The 14708-nt window shown below is 43.1% G+C and overlaps 1 protein-coding gene across 1 annotated transcript in view; it reads right to left on the bottom strand.

Annotated features, from left to right (window-relative positions):
* Nucleotides 1-14708, bottom strand: part of LOC139262434 (obscurin-like) — a 145838-nt gene that overhangs the window by 14086 nt on the left and 117044 nt on the right. The window contains exon 11 of the mRNA XM_070877624.1: nucleotides 1368-1466. Within this exon, the coding sequence (XP_070733725.1) occupies nucleotides 1368-1466 (99 nt within the window). The remainder of the gene's footprint in view (nucleotides 1-1367; nucleotides 1467-14708) is intronic.

Below are 14708 nucleotides of genomic sequence, written 5' to 3'. Positions count from 1 at the left end.
TTGGCACAAGTTGTCAACAGGGTTTTGGAAATACTAGAGTATTTGTAATGCATGCTGGAGGCATCTAATGGTGGTAGGGTGATATCTCAGGAAATGTATGAGCACTCTTTTAGTGAGGAAGTGTTAATGACTCAAAATACAACTATTAATCAGACTGTTAATTGAGTTGCACAGCAAACTATAAGTTAGATTTAAACTAATGCAGACTATCATTGTTTGTTTGAAAATAGTGATACCTAAAAATATATGGTTATGTGAATGAAACTGACGCAAATAATAATATGTTTAAATGATTGCAATAGAGCTCGAGACAAGTAAGGAATTCATGTATAAGTTACGTTTTACTGGAACATACTTTGACATACTATTGGGCACCTTGTTTTAAGGGGTCTTGCCAATATTCTACCCCAGGCCCACCTCTAAAAAGAGAATAAAAGCAAGACCCTAAAATCCCGAGGGTGGATACCATGCTGACTCTGGTCTAACACTCTTGTTCAAGAAGCGAGAGAGAGATAAGTAAGGCAAGAAGGAGTGCTGCTCACGCACACTAGCCGCCTGTCCGGTCAGGAACAGTACCAGCTACTTGTCATGGTCGTATGGTTTTGTTGTATAACTAATGTGTTGTATCCATTCTAACCTCAGTTCTGATTAAACATAATATACCCACCTCATTGGTTTGTAATTGATCCTGATTATTTGAAAGAACAGAAATAAATTAATCTCAACAGTATGATGTGGTTACTTAACATTTATGGTATGAGCGTACTGTTCAAATGAAGATTAGACTATGCTGTAATGTCATGCTTAAGAAATAGGACAAATAATGGAATATATTATGACATAAAATAATATTGAACTACATTGTAGAAAGTTCCAGATCAATTCTCAGTCCAATTGCTCTCAATAAATGAGCTTCAACAGGTTTATGGATGGCTAACTATGACTAGTCTCACCAGCAGTAATCTTACTCCTGGGTGTTGTTTAGGAAAACCTGTTCATAGAATCATAGAATGAGGCTGCACAGAAGGAGGCCATTTGGCCCATCATTCGTGTGCCGGTTGTTAATTGTGATCTTTGAGTAATCTATGACACACAGCATCCTAGGATGTTAAACTAAGAAAGTCCCTGAATAACAAGAGTCTGCAGAAAAGACCCAACAGTAAAAATGGGCAGAGATGAGGAAGAATAAGAAAATGTACTTGCTCTACAGGATATTTGGATGCAAAAGAATAAAGGCACAATATGTCCGTACTTCAGTGCCTTTTAAGTGTAACTGAAAATTACAATGGGGGATTTATAATTGCCAAGAACAAATGGAGCACAGCACTTGTAAAACTCCAACTATGTTATTGGTGTTTAAATGTTACCTTGCATTTGCTGTATTTCATTAGCATTTGAATAAAGCTGCGATGCATCGTCTTTATTTTCTCCTGGTTGCAGAGGTTTCTGTCTTTGATTTCCCAAACCTGTTCATACAGAAACCACCAATAAAATGCATTCAGCTTTCCTTATGAATTTCAGGCACTCTAATAAATCAACTCGGTTTTATAATGGACCATTTGCATAGATATGACAGACATTCTGACAAGATATAATTGATATTTCTGCAGACAATTGTCACAGACTTTTGGAGCTTCCTGACTTGGTTCAAGGCCTACTTCAGGACATGAGCACGTAATCTAGGCTGATACTTCAGTGCAAATACTGAGGGAATGTTGCACTGTCGCAATGTAAAGTGATATTCAACCAAAATTCTGTCTGCCTGTTCAGTTGGGTGTCAAAGGTCAAAGCTCACAGAATGAGTGCTTCCAGTGTCTCGGCCAAAATTTCTCCATCAACCAACGGCAGCAAGAAACAGACTAAGTGATCAATCATCTCATTTGCTGTTGTAGGAAATTAACTTGTTCAATTTGATTGCTACGTTTGCCTCGATAACAACAGTAACTACATGTCAACAGCAATGTATTGGTGTGAAATGTGAAAGGGCATCTTGAGGACCTGATATTTTCTTTCTGGACTGGTATTCATAGAAACATAGAAACATAGAAAATAGGTGCAGGAGTAGGCCATTCGGCCCTTCGAGCCTGCACCGCCATTCAATAAGATCATGGTTGATCATTCACCTCAGTACCCATTTCCTTCATTCTCTCAATACCCCTTGATCCCTTTAGCCATAAGGGCCATATCTAACTCCCTCTTGAATATATCCAATGAACTGGCATCAACAACTCTCTGCGGCAGGGAATTCCACAGGTTAACAACTCTCTGGGTGAAGAAGTTTCTCCTCATCTCGGTCCTAAATGGCTTACCCCTTATCCTTAGACTGTGAGCCCTGGTTCTGGACTTCCCCAACATCGGGAACATTCTTCCTGCTTCTAACTTGTCCAGTCCCGTCATTCCAGAGGCTTGGACTCATAATCCAGAAAACCTGAGTGAAAGTTCACCATGGCAGTTTGAGAATTTGAATTCAGTTTAACGAATAAATCGGGAAATAAAGGGCTGGTATCAATAAGAATTGATCATGGAACTATCGGATTGTTGTAAAAACCCAACTGGTTCACTAATGTCCTTCAGGGAAGGAAACATGCCATCCTTACCCAGCCTGGCCCATGTAAATCTAGTCCCCCACAAATTTGGTTGACTCTTAAGCAAGTGCCCTCTGAGGTGGCCTAGCATCCCACTCATTTGATCATGGGCAACTAGGGATGGGCAGTAAATTTCAGTGACCCCCCACATCCTGAGAATTATTATTTTAAATATGATGCTATATTAATGGAAGCTTTTTCTCTTTCCTTTAATTCACTTGTGATAAGATGTTTTATTTTCCTTTCCCAATTTCCCCGATTATAGGACTACAGTTCCATCGGCAGCACAGACTGTTGCTCTCTCTGTGGGCATGGATGATGTACATCATTGGATAGCTCTTCTGTGGACATCAGCACAGTTGAGGCTAATAGCACCCTCATAAAATGCTATCAGCATAGGAGTTAATGTCAATCATTTAGGTTACAACAAATCCAGATATGAGACAAGGAAAACTCCAGTGGTTGAGAGCTTTGGGAGCCACAGGTCCAAGGTCACCTGTTCCTCCCAAGCACACTAAAAATATCTTATGTTCTGTCTCAAATAAAATAAAAAAGAAAGACTTGCATTTATATAGCACCTTTCATGATTTCAGGACATCCCAAAGTGCTAAACAGCCAATTAAGTACATTCGAAGTGCAGTCACTATTGTAATGTAGGAAATGTGGCAGCCAATTTGCACACAGTAAGTTCCCACACTCAGCAATGTGACGTTGATTTAGAGATAACTATTGGCCAGGCCTACTTTGAAATAGAATAGGATTTTTATATCCACCTGAGCGAGCAGACGGGGACTCAAGTTCATGTCTCATCTGAAAGAGAGCACCTCCAACAGTGCAGCACTCCCTTAGTACTGCACTGGAGGATCAGCCTAGATTTTTGTGCTGAAGTCTCTGGAATGGGACTTGAACCCACATTCTTTTGACTCAGAGGCGAGAGTGTTACCAACCAAGCCACTGCTAACATTTTACTCATATACTGTATCCAAAAATATTATTTTTTGAAAAGAAATCTATCTAATTTGTATCTGAATGAATCAACCTATGTCCCTCCACTGTCTCTCTACAGAAAAAAATCGAAGAGCAAGTTATTATTTAAGTGGAAAAAATTGCATAGTGCTGCAGTACAGCGGGACCTGGGGGTCCTGGTGCATGAAATACAAAAGATTAGTATGCAGGTACAGCAAGTGATCAGGAAGGCCAATGGAATTTTGGCCTTTATTGCAAAGGGGATGGAATATAAAAGCAGGGAAACCTTGCTATAGTTATACAGGATATTGGTAAGACCACACCTGGAATACTGCGTACAGTTTTGGTTTTGAAGGGTGCAAAATTCGTGGGAGAATCCTCCCCCTCCAGTATTTGGACTCATTGGAAAGGAAATTTAATTTGGAACTATCTACCAGAAAGTTTGAAATCCTAAAGTGCACATGGAAGAAACTACGAACTTTAATCGAATTTGGGATTTTTAAAAGATGAATGTTGGGTCTGCAAGGGTGGGGTCAATCTCTAAAGGGCCAGTTTGGACATTGGAGCTAATCAAATTTCTGGGAACTGTTTACCCTCGAAACCTGTCCCTAGAAGACATTTACATTTTAACAATCGACCACGGAAGAAACATTATCCATCCCACCCAGAGGACCCAAATATCACATACATATTCCAACACCTTTTCAACAGGCATAGAAATATCTAGCTCAGGCCAGACTTCCAAAAGCAAAAAAAACAGTGCTATCCCTATGGACAAGAGCTCATCAACTCAGAAAAGCCTATCAACACCAGATTAAAACCACTTAATCAAGTTTCAGTTAGCTGGGTTGCAAAACTTAAACAAAGAACCAAGGTTGATTTGGTGCACAGTTAAGGAAGTATCTCAAAGTATAATAGGGCCTATCGTACCAAGAGAGCTATCTCTATTCTGACCATCACAGAAAGAACTTTTCTGGCCAAGCACTTCGGAACAACAAGATCGAGAGCACACGGCAAGGAAAAGCAGGAAGAATCATCGCGACATCGGAGAAAAGTACTCGCCCCAACTGGCTTCAATATGCAGCAGAGATCTTCTGCCACGTCCGGGGTACGGCAAGGCAAACCGGCTATAACCAAAGAACCCCGAGACCGTGAAACAGCCCGAACTGTCAAAGGAAGGATTGGTGAGCATTTTCCCTGTTGCCCTAGTGTCTAACTTAGCTAGAGAGTAAGTGGGAGGTGGAAATTTATGATGTGTTCATTACCTGTAATAAATTATTCCCCATTGTTTAGAACCTTTTGTAAGATTTTACAGTTTTACTGGAGTGTATTTGTGTTATTTGCTTTTTGAATAAAATCCATACCTTCTTTGTACAAAACAGTTGTCTGCCGTACTTTATCACACCCTGATTAATAAATCCAGGCTCGAGAACTAGGGAGTGGAAGCGACTCACTCTGGGTCAGGGAAGGCAAACTGACCCCGCACACCACTCCCTACAGTTTCCATATTTAAGAAAGGATATACTTGCTTTGGAGGCAGTTCAGAGAAGGTTCCCTAGGTTGATTGACTTATAAGGAAAGGTTGAGAAGATTGGATTTCAGAAGAATGAGAAATGATCTTATCGAAACGTATAAGATTATGAGGGGGCTTGACAAGGTGGATGCAGAGGATGTTTCCACTGATGGGGGAGACTAGAACTAGGGGGCATAATCTTAGAATAAGGGGCCGCCCATTTAAAACTGAGATGAGGAGGACTTTCTTCTCTCAGAGGGTTGTAAAACTGTGGAATTCGCTGCCTCAGAGAGCTATGGAAGCTGGGTCATTGAATACATTTAACACAGAGATCTACAGTTTCTTAACTGATAAGGGAATAAGGGGTTATGGGGAGCGGGCAGGGAAGTGGACCTGAGTCCATGATCAGATCAGCCATGATCGTATTGAATGGCGGAGCAGACTCGAGGGGCCGTATGGCCTACTCCTGCTCCTATTTCTTATGTTCTTATGTTCTTATGAGCAGATTCACTTGAGCAACCAGTCTTCATGTTTGAACCTAGAGAGTCAAGGTTATATGGGGACATCACAACCCAATCCTGTTCTCAACAAATGTGCCCACCCACACATTTGGTGAAAAACTCGAGGACATAATCAATATTATTCATCTCAGCGTATTACATTTCACAGGTAAAATTCCTCACAGTCAGAAAATGAATGGAATATTATATGGCTTATCCCTGTGTCCCCTTCAAATATTTTCATTGCCAGATATAACCAACACAAATGCAAAACGTATGGAATCATTCAGCCCATAAACCCATTAATCCTATAGATCATGGTTCTATTGTGAAATCCACCCAACATAATAAATGTCCCAACTTATGTTTTCCCTAGCTACAAATATAACTGAGAAAATAGCCAGAGCATCTATCCAACGTTGCAACCTATACGATGCCTGGTCTGGCAAAGCCTCGATTTTAAAATTCTCATCCTTGTTTTCAAAACCCTCAATGGCCTCGTCCCTCCCTATCTCTGTAACTCCACCAGCCCTACCACTCTGCAGGATCTCTGCTTCCTCCAATTCCAGCCTCTTGAGCATCCTCAATTTTCATCGCTCCACCTTTGGTGGCCGTGCCTTCAGCTGCCTTGGCCCAGGGCTCTGGAATTCCCTCCCCAAACCTCTCCGCCTCGCTATGTCTCTCTCCTCCTTTAAGATGCCCCTTGAAACAGATCCCTTTGTCCAAGCTTTTGGTCACCTGTCCTAATATCTCCTTCTGTGGCGTGTGTCAAATGTTATTTTATAATGCTTCTGTGAAACACCTTGGGATGTTTTAATACATTAAAGGCGCTATATTAATGCAAGATGTTGTTGTTATTCATTGGTGATCAGTTGCATAACCTCGTGTAGAACTCCCATCATTCTAGCAGTTCATGAATTGTTGCCTCCCTGGAACATTTGGCACATAGAAACACAAACACATCTGTTTATCTAATCCTAGTGAATTAATTGTTTAATTTCAAGCAAAGGTAGAAGCCAGAATCTTCTGGGGTCCGTGCGGGCATGATCAGGGCAGGTCGGGAGAGAAATTGGAAATAAGTTAGAGTGAGTCAGGAACCCGCTGTCATCCCGCCCCCCCCCATGCACCTTTCCCTCGGACATGTTTGCCAGTGCAGCAGCAACCCGAACGGCAGAGGTGGGCGACCTAATTCAAATCATTATCACCTTGTTGTCAGACCCTTAAGCACCTTTTTTAGATTACCTTTCAAATTTCCCTGGCTGACCATGGGATTCACGCAGCTCGGGAAACATGACTGTCAACCTGAGATGGAAGTTGAGTGGTCATTGCTCCAGCTGATTAGTTGACAGGATGAAATGTACTATAAAAGCTCCCACCTCACAGCTGATCACTTTCCTCAGGCAGACTACATCCCCAGCACAGATTTAGCTTTCCATAGGTTGCAAGTGTTTGCAGCAAAGCCGCCATCCAGTCTCACCTCATTGGTAGAACCTATCATTCCATTGATAAATTGAATCTCTCATTTCTACTAGATCTGCCATCTATTCTATCAGCATGGATTCCATTGATATTTTCTCAACATGGTCCTCAGAATCGGACCACAATGAGCCCCAACACCAGCAGCACCAACAACACCACCAACATTCTCCTCAATCACCTGATACTACACAGGACAGTGGGTATCAGTGCAGGGCTGCACCATGCTGGAGGCAGTACCCCCAAAACAGAGTATACAGGCAGAGGATGAGCTTCCTCAACATGATTGAGTAGCAGTGCCAAAGGAGGCTCAGGCTATCGCGCCAGGTCTTGTAGACATTTACACATTACTTGAGCAAGACCTGCAGCCCAGAGGAGCGGGTGGACACACCTTACCAGTGGCTGTTAAAGTCACCAGCATCCTCAATGTCCTCAACTCTGGCTCCTTCCAGGAATCTGCAGCAGACTTTGGTCGCCCATAGATGCATCACACAGGTGCACTCTTTGACAAGTCAGCTAATTATATCAAGTTTGCCACTGATGAAGCCAGTGTTACTGAGTGGGCGCTGGGCTTTGCCACTCTGGCTGGCTTCCTATGCATGCAGGGCGTCATCAACTGCACACATGTGGCCAACAGGGCACCCCATCAAATCCCAGGTGTCTTTGTCAACCGGCAAAGGGCTTCCACTCTATCACTGTGCAGCTGGTCTGCAACCATAGGAAGATCAGCATGCATGTGTGCGCCAAATTCCTTTGCAACTGCCTTGACTCTTTTGTCCTTCGCCAGTCCACCCTCCCTCAGCTCTTCGCACTTCCAAACAGATTTTCCAACGGCTACTTGGAAACAAGGGCTATTCACTGAAGATGTGGCTCATGACACCATTGAGGAGGGTTCCCTGCTGCGATTGCATAAACACTCTTGGCAGATATCCTCTGGGTATTGGAGCCTGTGATGGCCCCACCAAAGTCTGCTCCTCCTGCGACTGTCCAGGGGCGGACATTGTTGTCTGTGAAGGCATCTCGGGCTCTGACCAGGGGGTGGCAATGGGGCAGAAGTGAAAGTGCTTTGAGAGAAGTCCAAACTTCCATATCCCCTCTCACCGTCATCCCTCTCATAGGCCATCAGCACTTCCCTGTGAGCAAAGAGGTGGAAATCACCTTGTTGCACATCAGTGGGGCCATGAAGTTCCATATCGACGCTAACATCCCTCCTAGTTAGGAGGTGTGAGTGTCTACCATCTATTCTCCATATGTAACTGCAAATGTAATGCCCCTATTTAAAAAAGGAGGCAGACAAAAAGCAGGAAATTATCGACCAGTTAGCCTAACATCTGTGGTTGGGATAATGTTGGAGTCCATTATTAAAGAAGCAGTAGCAGGACATTTGGAAAAGCATAATTCGGTCAGGCAGAGTCAGCATGGATTTATGAAGGGGAAGTCGCGTTTGACAAATTTGCTGGAATTCTTTGAGGATGTAACATAGAAACATAGAAAATAAATGCAGGAATAGGCCATTCAGCCCTTTGAGCATGCACCACCATTCAATATGATCATGGCTGATCATGCAACTTCAGTACCCCATTCCTGCTTTCTCTCCATAACCCTTGATCCCTTTAGACGCAAGGGTCATATCTAACTCCATTTTGAATATATCTAACGAACTGGCCTCAACGCCTTTCTGTGGTAGACAATTCCACAGGTTCACAATTTTCTGAGTGAAGAAGTTTCTGCTCGGTCCTAAATGACTTACCCCTTATCCTTAGACTGTGACGGCTAGTTCTGGATTTCCCCAACATCGGGACATTCTTCCTGCATCTAACCTGTACAATCCCATCAGAATTTTATATGTTTCTATGAGATCCCCTCTCATTCTTCTAAATTCCAGTGAATATAAGCCTAGTTGATCCAGTCTTTCTTCATATGTCAATCCTGCCATCCCAGGAATCAGTCTGGTGAAGCTTCGATGCAATCCCTCAAGAGCAAGAATGTCCTTCCTCAGATTAGGAGACCAAACTGTACACAATATTCAAGGTGTGGCCTCACCAAGACCCTGTACAACTGCAGTAAGACTTCCCTGCTCCAATACTCAAATCCTCTCGCTATGAAGACCAGCATGCCATTTGCCTTCTTCACTGCCTGCTGTACCTGCATGCCAACTTTCAATGACTGATGTACCATGACACCCAGGACTCGTTGCACCTCCCCTTTTCCTTAATCTGTCACCATTCAGATAATATTCTGCCTTCCTGTTTTTGCTACCAAAGTGGATAACCTCACATTTATCCACATTATACTGCATCTGCCATGCATTTGCCCAGTCACCTATCCTGTCCAAGTCATCCTGCAGCCTCTTAGTATCCTCCTCACAAATCGCACTGCCACCCAACTTAGTGTCATCTGCAAACTTGGAGATATTACATTCAATTCCTTCGTCTAAATCATTAATGTATATTGTAAATAGCTGTGGTCCCAGCACTGAACATTGCGGTCCCCACTAGTCACTGCCTGCCATTCTGAAAATACCTGATTATTCCTACCCTTTGCTTCCTGTCTGCCAAACAGTTCTCTATCCATGTCAATACATGACCCCTAATATCATGTGCTTTAACTTTGCACACTAATCTCTTGTGTGGGACCTTGTCAAAAGCCTTTTGAAAATTCAAATACATCACATCCACTGGTTCTCCATTGTCCACTCTACTAGTTACATCCTCAAAACATTCCAGATTTGTCAAGCATGATTTCCCTTTCATAAATCCATGTTGACTTGGACTGATCCTGTCACTGCTTTCCAAATGCGCTGCTATTACATCTTTAATAATTGATTCCAACATTTTCCCCACAACCGATGTCAGGCTACCCAATCTATAATTCCCTGTTTTCTTTCTTCCTCATTTTTTAAAAAGTGAGCTTACATTAGCTACCCTCCAGTCCATAGGATCTGATCCAGAATCCATAGAATGTTGGTAAATGACCACCAATGCATCCACTATTTCGAGGGTCACTTCCTTAAATACCCTGGGATGCAGACTATCACGCCCTGGGGATTTATCGGCCTTCAATCCCATCAATTTCCCTAACAGTGCAATCAAGCAGACGCAACATGGATTCATGAAGGGAAAATCATGTTTAACTAATTTACTGGAATTCTTTGAGGACATAACGAGCATGGTGGATAGAGGTGTACTGATGGATGTGGTGTATTTAGATTTCCAAAAGGCATTCAATAGGTGCCACACAAAAGGTTGCTGCAGAAGATAAAGGTACGCGGAGTCAGAGGAAATGTATTAGCATGGATAGAGAATTGGCTGGCTAACAGAAAGCAGAGAGTCGGGATAAATGGGTCCTTTTCAGGTTGGACATCGGTGGTTAGTGCTGTGCCACAGGGATCGGTGCTGGGACTACAACTGTTTACAATATACATAGATGACCTGGAAGACGGGACAGAGTGTAGTGTAACAAAATTTGCAGATGACACAAAGATTAGTGGGAAAGCGGGTTGTATAGAGGACACAGAGAGGCTGCAAAGAGATTTAGATAGGTTAAGCGAATGGGCTAAGGTTTGGCAGATGGAATACAATGTCGGAAAATGTGAGGTCATCCACCTTGGAAAAAAAAAGGGAATATTATTTGAATGGAGAGAAATTACAACATGCTGCGGTGCAGAGGGGCCTGGGGGTCCTTGTGCAAGAATCCCAAAAAGTTAGTTTGCAGGTACAGCAGGTAATCAGGAAGGCAAATGGAATGTTGGCCTTCATTGCGAGAGGGATGGAGTACAAAAGCAGGGAGGTCCTGCTGCAACTGTACAGGGTATTGGTAAGGCCGCACTTCGAGTACTGCGTGCAGTTTTGGTCACCTTACTTAAGGAAGGATATACTATCTTTGGAGGGGCTACAGAGACGATTCACTAGGCTGATTCCGGAGATTAGGGGGTTACCTTATGATGATAGATTGAGTAGACTGGGTCTTTACTCGTTGGAGTTCAGAAGGATAAGGGGTGATCTTATAGAAACATTTAAAATAATGAAAGGGATAGACAAGATCGAGGCAGAAAGGTTGTTTCCACTGGTCGGGGAGACTAGAACTAGGGGGTACAGCCTCAAAATACGGGGGAGCCAATTTAAAACCGAGTTGAGAAGGAATTTCTTCTCCCAGAGGGTTGTGAATCTGTGGAATTCTCTGCTCAAGGAAGCAGTTGAGGCTAGCTCATTGAATGTATTCAAATCACAGATAGATAGATTTTTAACCAATAAGGGAATTAAGGGTTACAGGGAGCGGGCGGGTGAGTGGAGCTGAGTCCACGGCCAGATCAGCCATGATCTTGTTTAATGGCGGAGCAGGCTCGAGGGGCTAGATGGCCTACTCCTGTTCCTAATTCTTATGTTCTTATGTTAACACAATTTCCTGACTAAAAAGGATTTCCTTCAGTTACTCCTTCGAGCTAAACCCTCGGTCCCCTATTATTTTCGAGAGGTTATTCGTGTCTTCCTTCGTGAAGACAGTACCAAAGTATTTGTTCAATTGGTCTGCCATTTCCTTGTTCCCCATTATGAATTCACCTGTTTCGGACTGCAAGGGACCTACATTAGTCTTCACTAATCTTTTTCTCTTTACATATCTAACAAAGCTTTTACAGTCAGTTTTTATGTTCCCTGCAAGCTTACTCTCATACTCTATTTTCCCCCTCATAATTAAAACCTTAGTCCTCCTCTGCTGGATTCTAAATTTCTCCAGTCCTCAGGTTTTCAGCTTTTCCTGGCCAATTTATATGCCTCTTCCTTGTATCGAGGGATGGCTGGACTGTCAATGAGGAGAGACTGGATCAACTGGGTCTTTATTCACTGGCGTTTAGAAGGATGAGAGGGGATCTCATAGAAACGTATAAGATTCTGACTGGACTAGACAGGTTAGATGCGGGAAGAATGTTCCCGATGTTGGGGAAGTCCAGAACCAGGGGACATAGTCTTAGGTTAAGAGGTAGGCCATTTAGGACTGAGATGAGGAGAAACTTCTTCACTCAGAGAGTTGTTAACCTGTGGAATTCCCTGCCGCAGAGAGTTGTTGATGCCAGTTCACTGGATATATTCAAGCGGGAGTTAGCTATGGCCCTTACGGCTAAGGGGATTAAGGGGTATGGAGAGAAAGCAGGAAAGGGGTACTGAGGGAATGATCAGCTATGATCTTATTGAATGGCGGTGCAGGCTCGAAGGGCGAATGGCCTACTCCTGCACCTATTTCCTATGTTTCTATGTTTCTATTTAACACTATCCCTAATTTCCCTTGTTAGCCACGGTTGAGCCACCTTCCCCTTTTTATTTTTACGCCAGACAGGGTTGTACAATTGTTGTAGATCATCCATGTGATCTTTAAATGTCTGCCATTGCCTATTCACCGTCAACCCTTTAAGTATCATTCGCTAGTCTATCCTAGCCAATTCACGTCTCATACCATCGAAGTTACCTTTCTTTATGTTCAGGACCCTAGTCTCTGAATTAACAGTGTCATTCTTAATGAAGAATTCTACCATATTATGGTGGATTAAGGAGAACCAGTGGATGTGATGTATTTGCAATTCCAGAAGGCATTTGACAAGGTTCCACATAAAAAGTTACTGCACAAGATAAATGTTCATGGGGTTGGGGGTAATATATATGCATGGATAAAGGAATGACTAATGAACAGAAAACAGAGAGTCAGGATAAATGGTTCATTCTCGGTTTGGCAATCAGTAACTAGTGGGGTGCCGCAGGGATCAGTGCTGGGACCCCAACTATTTACAATCTATATTAATGACTTGAAAGAAGGGACTGAGTGTAACGTAGCCAAGTTTGCTGACGATACAAAGATGGGAGGAAAAGCAATGTTTGAGGAGGACACAAAAAATCTGCAAAATGACATCGACTGGCTAAGTGAGTGGGCAAAAATTTGGCAGATAGAGTATAATGTTGGAATGTGTGAGGTCATGCAATTTGGCAGAAAAAAATGAAAGAGCAAGTTATTATTTAAATGGAGTAAGATTGCAAAGTGCTGCAGTACAGTAGGACCTGGGTTACTTGTGCATGAAACACAAAAGGTTAGTATGCAGGCACAGCAAGTGACCAGGAAGGCCAATGGAATCTTTGTCTTTATTGCAAAGGGGATGGAGTATGAAAGCAGAGAAGTCTTGCGACAGTTATACTGTGTATTGGTGAGGTCACACCTGGAATACTGCATGCAGTTTTGGTTTCCATCTTTACGAAAGAATATACTTGCTTTGGAGGCAGTTCAGACAAGATTCACTAGGTTGATTCCAGAGATGAGGGGGTTGACTTTTGTGGAAAGGTTGAGTAGGTTAGGACTTTACTCATTGGAAATCAGAAGATTGAGAGGTGATCTTATTGAAACGTATAAGATTATAAGACGCTTGACAAGGTGGATGCAGAGAGAATGTTTCCACTGATGGGGGAGACTTGTACTCGGGGGCATAATGTTAGAATATGGGGCCGCCCATTTAAAACTGAGATGAGGAGAAATTTATTTTCTCAGAGTGTTGTGAATCTGTGGAATTTGCTGCCTCAGAGAGCTGTGGAAGCTGGAACATTGAATAAATTTAAGATAGAGATAGATAGTTTCTTAACCGATAAGGGAATAAGGGGTTATGGGGAACGGGCAGGAAAGTAGACCTGAGTCCATGTTCGGATCAGCCAAGATCATACTAAATGATGGAGCAGGCTCAAAGGGCCATATAGAAACATAGAAACATAGAAAATAGGTGCAGGAGAGGCCATTCAGCCCTTCTAGCCTGCACCGCCATTCAATGAGTCCATGGCTGAACTGAAACTTCAGTACCCCCTTCCTGCTTTCTCACCATACCCCTTGATCCCCCGAGTAGTAAGGACTTCATCTAACTCCCTTTTGAATATATTTAGTGAATTGGCCCCAACCACTTTCTGTGGCAGAGAATTCCACAGGTTCACCACTCTCTGGGTGAAGAAGTCTCTCCTCATCTCGGTCCTAAATGGCTTACCCCTTATCCTTAGACTTTGACCCCTGGTTCTGGACTTCCCCAACATTGGGAACATTCTTCCTGCATCTAACCTGTCTAAACCCGTCAGAATTTTAAACGTTTCCATGAGGTTCTTCTGAACTCCAGTTGATCCAGTCTTTCTTGATAGGTCAGTCCCACCATCCCGGGAATCAGTCTGGTGAATCTTCGCTGCACTCCCTCAATAGCAAGAATGTCCTTCCTCAAGTTAGGAGACCAAAATTGTACACAATACTCCAGGTGTGGTCTCACCAAGGCCCTGTACAACTGTAGCAACACCTCCCTGCCCCTGTACTCAAATCCCCTCGCTATGAAGGCCAACATGCCATTTGCTTTCTTAACCGCCTGCTGTACCTGCATGCCAACTTTCAATGACTGATGTACCATGACACCCAGGTCTCGTTGCACCTTCCCTTTTCCTAATCTGTCACCATTCAGATAATAGTCTGTCTCTCTGTTTTTACCACCAAAGTGGATAACCTCACATTTATCCACATTATACTTCATCTGCCATGCATTTGCCCACTCACCTAACCTATCCAAGTCACTCTGCAGCCTCATAGCATCCTCCTCGCAGCTCACACTGCCATCCAACTTAGTGTCATCCGCAAATTTGGAGATACTACATTTAATCCCCTCGTCTA

This window comes from Pristiophorus japonicus, chromosome 4 (genome assembly GCF_044704955.1).
Source record: "Pristiophorus japonicus isolate sPriJap1 chromosome 4, sPriJap1.hap1, whole genome shotgun sequence".
Lineage (NCBI taxonomy): Eukaryota > Metazoa > Chordata > Chondrichthyes > Pristiophoridae > Pristiophorus > Pristiophorus japonicus.
This window is presented reverse-complemented; position numbering and strand designations above follow the sequence as displayed.